This window comes from Theobroma cacao, chromosome 5 (assembly GCF_000208745.1).
Source record: "Theobroma cacao cultivar B97-61/B2 chromosome 5, Criollo_cocoa_genome_V2, whole genome shotgun sequence".
Classification (NCBI taxonomy): Eukaryota; Viridiplantae; Streptophyta; class Magnoliopsida; order Malvales; family Malvaceae; genus Theobroma; species Theobroma cacao.
Genome location: NC_030854.1, coordinates 15,582,807 through 15,590,608, shown reverse-complemented (window position 1 = coordinate 15,590,608; position 7,802 = coordinate 15,582,807). Strand labels below are relative to the sequence as shown.

The following is a 7,802-nucleotide window of genomic DNA, read 5'->3' as shown; positions in this document are numbered from 1 at the left end:
TTAGAACCCTCACAGTTCCTTATAGAAAAATTCGGTCATTTGGTGCACTAGTACCGAAATATTTTCTACATAACCGTTTCACCTTAATTCATCATTTTCCAAGCCATTTTCCTTGAAATAAAAACAATCCCCGATTGATATTCAGACCTCATGGTTCGACCAACAAGGAACCTTAGAGAAATTGAATATTTCTTTTGTGTTTTTGTTCATAACCATGCTTAATTATCCTTAAACACTAACATAGTCTAAAATCAAATTATTCCAACAACAATTCCTCTTCCATAACCATTTTTCAGAATTGAATTCATCATGATAACTCAATATTGAACCATGAAAATCAAGAACAAAACCATGGGTAAGCTAGGTATCAAGGAGAATTAAAGAAATTCTAACTTACTTAGCCTGTTTCCTTGATTTCTTCACTTTTTCTTTGAATTTTCACCTAGGTTTTCTTGTTTTTCCCTTTGTTCTTCCTTTGTTCTTGTTGCTGGTTGCCTTGGCAGAACATGGTGAGAGAAATGGGGATTTAATGGGCTGATTTCTATAGAAAATAATAAAATAGTCAAGCATGCCACATGTCACATGCTTATTGGCCCATTTATTTTTAACTTTTTGACTTTTTCTTCTTAATTTTCCACCACAAATATTCAGGTATTTATCCAATCCTACCACAATTAAAATCCCTTGGTCTTGACAAGTGCTAGGGTGAAAAATTTATCGATTTACCCTTGGGGCTAAAAAATTACGATTTTGCCCCTATACTCCGAAATGTACCGGAATCACATTATTTCTACTTTTCAACCTCAAATAACACTAATATTGATCAATATTAATGAAATGGGGCAAAAATGATTTTATAAAAATTCCCATTTAGTCTTCTAATGGCAAAATTACCATTTTGCCCTTGTGCTCCAAAAATACCGAGAATCATAATTTTTCACTGCTAAACATCATTTTATACTCCAATAATCATAATTATATTTCATATAATTATTCTTGGTCAAATGTGATCAAATCTTGGCTAAAAATCTCCATTTTATCATCAAATGGTAAAATGATCGTTTTGTCCCTAAGCGGTCAATTTTCTTGATGGACTCCAAACTAGACCTTGAACTCCGAATCACTATTCTAAGCCATTTTGTGGGTTTCAAAATTGTCAAATTCCTCTTAGAATTTCTATTTGAACTAGTTCAAGACTTGATTTAACTCAGTTGTACCACTCAGTACAATACCGTCTTTTAATCGAGCTTGACAAGGTCTCACATTCTCCCCCACTAATAAAATTCGGTCTCCGAATTTAAATTTAATGTAGAGTGGCTTACCTTTACATATCGAAGAGGTGTGGATGCTTTGTCCATCTCTCATCGTCAGCTTCCCACGTCACCTCCTTTAAATTCTGATACCAACATTGTCACTAGGGGTGTCTCCACCATTCAGGGCAGCCCTTTCTCCCTTCTGCGACGAGCAACAAAAGGTACCTATCAGAGCACTTGGCAAGCAATATCACTCAGCCTCGTTGCCAAGCTCCTGAATGTACCATATAGGCTGCCATATGCACCTCCTCCAATATCTCTCTCCTCAATTCATCATTATCCAACACATAAAGTCTATTTCCATACCTCAACATTTCATTTGTGCCTTTGGCAAACATCTTTTCTTTCTTTCCATAAGGATCCTCCAACTGATCCTTAAGCTCCTTCAGGTGTCTAACACCGCTAAATTCACTAAGATATTTTTTATCCTTGATTCGAGTTACACAGGATTTATTTTTTTATTCAGTCATAAATACCTCCTTTAAAGGAGTAAGTACCACCAAGTATTCTTCTTTCCTAACACGATTCTTACTCAATCGATGTGCAAAACATGTAAAAATAAGCAGATAGGTTAAACCAGGCTCAAACAACACCCAAGCATTCATATCAAAGATAGGAAAAATACTTGAGACCACTGCATTTGAGGCCTGGGCCTCTTGGGGAGTTAAAGCATACACCCTCGCTTGGGCCGCTCCCAATAAGCTCTAACGTCCAAACCTAGATGGGCTACCCCGAGAGCAAGCACTAGTACCTCTATCTCTTATCTGGTTAACCTCTTGGCCAATTGAAACAGTTGTCGAAGGAGCAGATAAAGCTGGCTGATTAGGACTGCGAATAGAACCTTGCGATTATTGGGCCATCAGACAGTTCCTCACCCTATGTCCAAGCTGGCCACAACCAAAACAAGTTTTCATGCGAAAATAGCATCATCCTCTGTGTCGTCTTCCACAATTATCACGGGGAGGAATAGCCTGACTAATTTGCCTTGAGTATTGTTGTTGCCTCCTTCCACTAAAAGCTTCCTGCCTTGACTCAACATTGCTACTCATCACGTTACTCCCTTGTTGGGGTAACCTTAATTCCCCATGTGGGCCTTGACGACTAGAAAATGAAATCCCACTACTAAAGTCTCTACGACCCTGATAATCCTCGGGAGGTTGGCGGTCTGTCTACCCTTGGGAACTAGGGGACTTTTGCTCCACATGTCTCCCCTCTACTATTTTTTGTATACGCTCCATACGGGCTGCCATCATTTTTTCAACCCGATTGACTCCCTGCAGACCTATCCCCAAGTCCTCAACAGTAATGCCTCTCGTTGGTGGCCTAACAGTCTCACCTAAGGGTTGTCCCTCATTTCTCTTATTCACTGGCGTACTCGCTCTCACCGGCCTAGCGACCCTGCCATGTCTACCTCGCCCTCTACGGGTAGGTGCCTGTGGCCTAGTAGTCATCTCAGTAGGGGCATCTTGCTCCCCCACTTGTCTTAAAGTGGCCCGTGTCTTAAGTGGCATTCTTACCTACACAAGAGCAAACACTTGTCATTAACCACAGTTAAAGAGATATGGTGGTTTCTAAGATTGGGAATTTATGCGGTTCCTCGATTATGAAATGTGTCGCGGCTCACAGTTCATAATAAAAAATCCCACATAAAAACTCGACTCTCCGTTGGACCTGACCATAACACTGTAGGACCTAAACAACCTAGGGCTCTGATACCAAGTTTGTCACGACCCAATTTCCAGGGCCATGACCGGTGCATGAGCTCAATGAGCATAGCTCACTAAGCCCAAGCAAGCCTATCCATTTACCTTTGCTTAACAAATTTATCATATCATACATACACACACACCTTCTTCCCGGGTGTGAACATAGTCAAAACACAATGGCATTATCGATAATAATATACATGCACTATACCAGTCATGTATTTAGCAATTTACATTGCAAGCACATATTCACATTGTTAGATTGTATTCACAATACAAAAGGACCCATGACTTCCAGCGGAGACATTTACAATAAAAAGGATTACTATCGAATGCCAGACATATACCTAGGAGATGCACTACGGGGACTCCTCGATCTAAGGTCTAACAGTCACCTGATCTAAAAACATGAATTTTTATAAAACGTGAGTACAATACTCAGTGAGTGAACAAGAAGGGAACAAGCATACCATAAGGAATGTTTATTGAAATCATGATGCATTCATTTTCTCAAAACCATGCAATTGTGTTTAGCTCCTTTAAACCTCTCATGTAAACCCCACATGAGTAAATCACTTTACAAAATCCATGCTCAACTATGGTATCAAAGAAATGGGGAATATGGCAAAAACCCACAAGTTAGCAAAATAGACAGAAAGTTTCTCGCTGTAGCGATAACTAGTTCTGGTGAAGGCCCTTAAACTTGAGAGTTTCTCGCTGCAGTGAGGATGAATTTCGCTACAGCGAAACAGAGCAACAAGAGAAAAGTTTCCCTTCACTTAACAAAATGGCCATCCTACTAAACCAACAAAATCAACATAAAACTCATGAAAATTCCCAAAGTGCAATGTATCAAATTTCACATATATGTCAACCATATATCGCATTCATGAGCTTTCATTTCAAAAGTCTAGATATGCATAATTTCATTGACAAACATCAATATCATCATAATCACACCCAACTCATGTACATCCCCCATCATCGTGCACATAGCCGGCACCATCATGTGCATCCCCCCACATCGTGCACAATAAGTGCCATCGTGTACATCCCCCCACATCATGCACACGGGCACTATCATCATCCATCTCTCACGCCACCATCATCACCGGCATGTGCATCCCCCCACATTGTACACACACACAGTTACAGTCATTATACACAATATCATTCATCATGCACAACACACATTTATATATATCATGATATTGCAATAATGCATGAATCCATAGCAATCACATATCACAACATCAAACCATTTAAGAAAAGCTTGTTCCCAAGGTACATTTTCTAAGACAAGTTGGATAGAATCTTTCATATTCCCCGAAACAAGTTTGAAATGCAAGTCCATTCACCGATATTGAAAATCCAGATTTTGGGTGCACTTGGACTAATAGTCCTCAAGCGCAATTCCTTTGCCTTTTCTGGACGTCTCACTACCTTGCCAAATAACAAAGTCAAGGAATTTACTATATTATCCCTAAATTGATATAAACTAATTTAAATTACTAATGCTTGATATGTAAATGCAAAAATACGTCCGATTACTGCTTAATCGCAGTATCGATTAAATTCAACTTATCTCCAATTAATTGGCAATTGTGTCCAAATCACCTCAAAATTAATCCATTTCTCCTCTAATACCTTAATTTAGCACATACCATTTAAATAAAGCCAAATTCAGCATTAGAACCATCACAATTCTTTATATAAAAATTCGGTCATTTGGTGCACTAGCACCGAAAGTTTTTCTACATAACCGTTTCACCTTAATTCATCATTTTCCAAGCCATTTTCCTTGAAATAAAAACAATCCCCCATTGATATTCAGCCCTCATGGTTCGACCAACAAAGAACCCTAGAGAAATTGAGTATTTCTTTTGTGTTTTTGATCATAACCATGCTTAACTATCTCTAAACACTAACATAGTCTAAAATCAAATTATTCCAACAACAATTCCTCTTCCATACCCATTTTTCAGAATTGAATTCATCATGATAACTCAATATTCAACCATGAAAATCAAGAACAAAAGCATGGGTAAGCTAGGTATCAAGGAGAATTAAAGAAATTCTAACTTACCTAGCTTGTTTCCTTGATTTCTTCACTTTTTCTTTGAATTTTCACCTAGGTTTTCTTGTTTTTTCCTTTGTTCTTCCTTTGTTCTTGTTGCTGGTTGCCTAGGGCGAATATGGTGAGAGAATTGGGGATTTAATGGGCTGATTTCTATAGGAAATAATAAAATAATCAAGCATGCCACGTGTCACATGCTTATTGGCTCATTTTTTTAACTTTTTGACTTTTTCTTCTTAATTTTCCACCACAAATATTCAGGTATTTATCCAATCCTACCACAATTAAAATCCCTTGGTCTTGACAAGTGCTGGGACAAAAAATTTACCGATTTGCCCTCGAGGGGAAAAAATTACGATTTTACCCCTATTCTCTGAAATGTACCGGAATCACATTCTTTCTACTTTTCAACCTCAAATAACACTAATATTGATCAATATTAACCAATGGGGAAAATATCATTTTATAAAAATTCCTGTTTAGTCCTCTAGTGACAAAATTATGATTTTGCCCTTGTGCTCCAAAAATACCAAGAATCATAATTTTTCACTGTTAAACATCATTTTATACTCCAATAATCATAATTCTATTTCATATAATTATTCTTGATCAAATGTGATCAAATCTTGGCTAAAAATCTCCATTTTATCATCAAATGGTAAAAAGACCGTTTTGTCCTTAATCGATCAATTTTCTTGATGGACTCCAAACTGGACCTTGAACTCCAAATCACTATTCTAAGCCATTTTGTGGGTTTCAAAAATTTCAAATTTCTCTTAGAATTTCTATTTGAACTAGTTCAAGGTTCGATTTAACTTAGTTGTACCACTCGGTATAATACCGTCTTTTAATCGAGCTTGATAGGGTCTCACACAAAATGAGTTTCGGATGTGATCATTTTAGTTACAATCAAGTTCATTGAGGTATTTTGGGTGTATTTGGAATATCGAAAGTGCGATGAATCTATTTGGAATTGAGTCAGATATTTTAGCTAATTAAACAGTGTATAGTGCGAGTTAGGTCGATGTGAAACTTCGACCTTCATAGATGTGTAACTCGAGGTGAAACTTATGTCTAAAGGTTTAATTTGAGCTAATGATGCTAGTTCTACGTTACTTATAATTATTTTATATCATTATGGAGTAGGATCAAAAATAATTTTAATTGGTGAAGAAAGGTGCATAATAAACAGTATCCCTGTTTGCATATATTTTGGTTTTTCAAGTATATATCCCACTACAGAAGTCTAAATGATATGATTTTTAGACCATTAGAAAGCTAAGAGGCAGGGATACAACTTTGATGTTTACCACTTTTCCCAGTTCTGGAGAGAAGGTGGTCAAAATCTTTGTTGAAGTGAAAGGACTGTGCTAGAAGAACAAAAATTGGCAGAATGTTTGAGCGTCGCGACACTGGAAATTGAAAGCTTCAACCCTCATCGTAAATTTCACAAATAACTAGATTTTGGGTTTTCGAAGCTAGGACTTTTGGGGGCTACTTAAGGGACCTATTTCAGAGGATTTTAGACCTTTTCCTAGTGTTAAAAGAGTAAAAGATTGCACAAGAACAAAAGGAAGATAAGTGGCATTGCTAAGGGCATTGTTGTAATTTCATGAACAATTGATAAGTTTTAACTATAAATATCTTCATTCTCCAGCACCTTCCTCAAATTTCTAGCACTTCATCTTCATCTTCTTCCTCCCATCCCACATTTCTTCACCTTCCATGGGAGCACTCTTCAAGCTTCCATAACCCTCTCAAGTTAGCCGTCATTTTCATGCTTTTGTGCATTTTTTTTATAGAACCTCTTATGCTTTTTCACTATTTCACCTTAAAACGCTTGAAATGTCTTGGATCAATACTTTCTCTCACTAACTAGGGTTTTAGAGGGTGAAAGAAAGACCTTCTATAATAGTTTAGGAATTCTTGAAGAGATATTCAATTGCAAATCTAGCAAGGTGAGAATTTAAATTGAGTTTATATTTTAGTTGCTAAGAATGATTAATAGTTAGATTTATGAGTGTTTTATAGTTAAGGTACTTTATTCATTTTGGTGTGATTATAATGGTGCAAATAATTAGCCACTTGATGGTAGTTGGAAGCTAGTTAGAAATAACTAGTGGAACATGATTTAGGAGATAGCTTTTAGAATTATGGTTATGTGATTGAGTTAATTGTGATGCTAATGTGTGATAGGTTCCACCGAAACCCCATATCACCATTTGGGGCATTAGTGGAATTTGGAGCTACTTTAAGACTCAACAAAGACAAGTGAGTGGACTTGCATTTCAAAATTTGTTTTGGGAATGTGAAGGTAATTGTACAAACATTTGAAAGTTTTTATCTAGATTTTCTTTAAAAATGTACCTTGGGAACAACCCTTTGGTGAAGTGTTTTTATCTTGTGAAAATGTGCTATATAAATGGTTTATGTGTTATCACAATATGATGATATGTATAATATGCATTGGGTGTTTCTTTCGTATGTTGATGTGGACCCGACTATGTGCAAATAGGAGTGCGCATACTCCGATGATGACCCGGCTATGTGCGAGTAAGAGTACGCATAAGCCGATGCTGACCCAGCCATGTGCTAGTGGGTAGTGCACATGAGCTGATGACGATGGGAAAGTGTGCATGGTGATGGATATATATATATATATATATATATACATATATGTTTGCACATGTGTGACTATAATGTATG

At 37.0% G+C, this 7,802-nt stretch overlaps 1 protein-coding gene across 1 annotated transcript in view; it reads right to left on the bottom strand.

Moving 5' to 3' along the window:
* LOC108661946 overlaps positions 1,390-7,802 on the bottom strand; it is a 14,161-nt gene continuing 7,748 nt past the window's right edge. The window contains exons 2-5 of the mRNA XM_018120943.1: positions 2,596-2,830; positions 2,031-2,154; positions 1,538-1,724; positions 1,390-1,455 (exon numbers count right to left, since the gene is read on the bottom strand). Coding sequence (XP_017976432.1) covers positions 1,390-1,455; positions 1,538-1,724; positions 2,031-2,154; positions 2,596-2,830 — 612 coding nt within the window. The remainder of the gene's footprint in view (positions 1,456-1,537; positions 1,725-2,030; positions 2,155-2,595; positions 2,831-7,802) is intronic.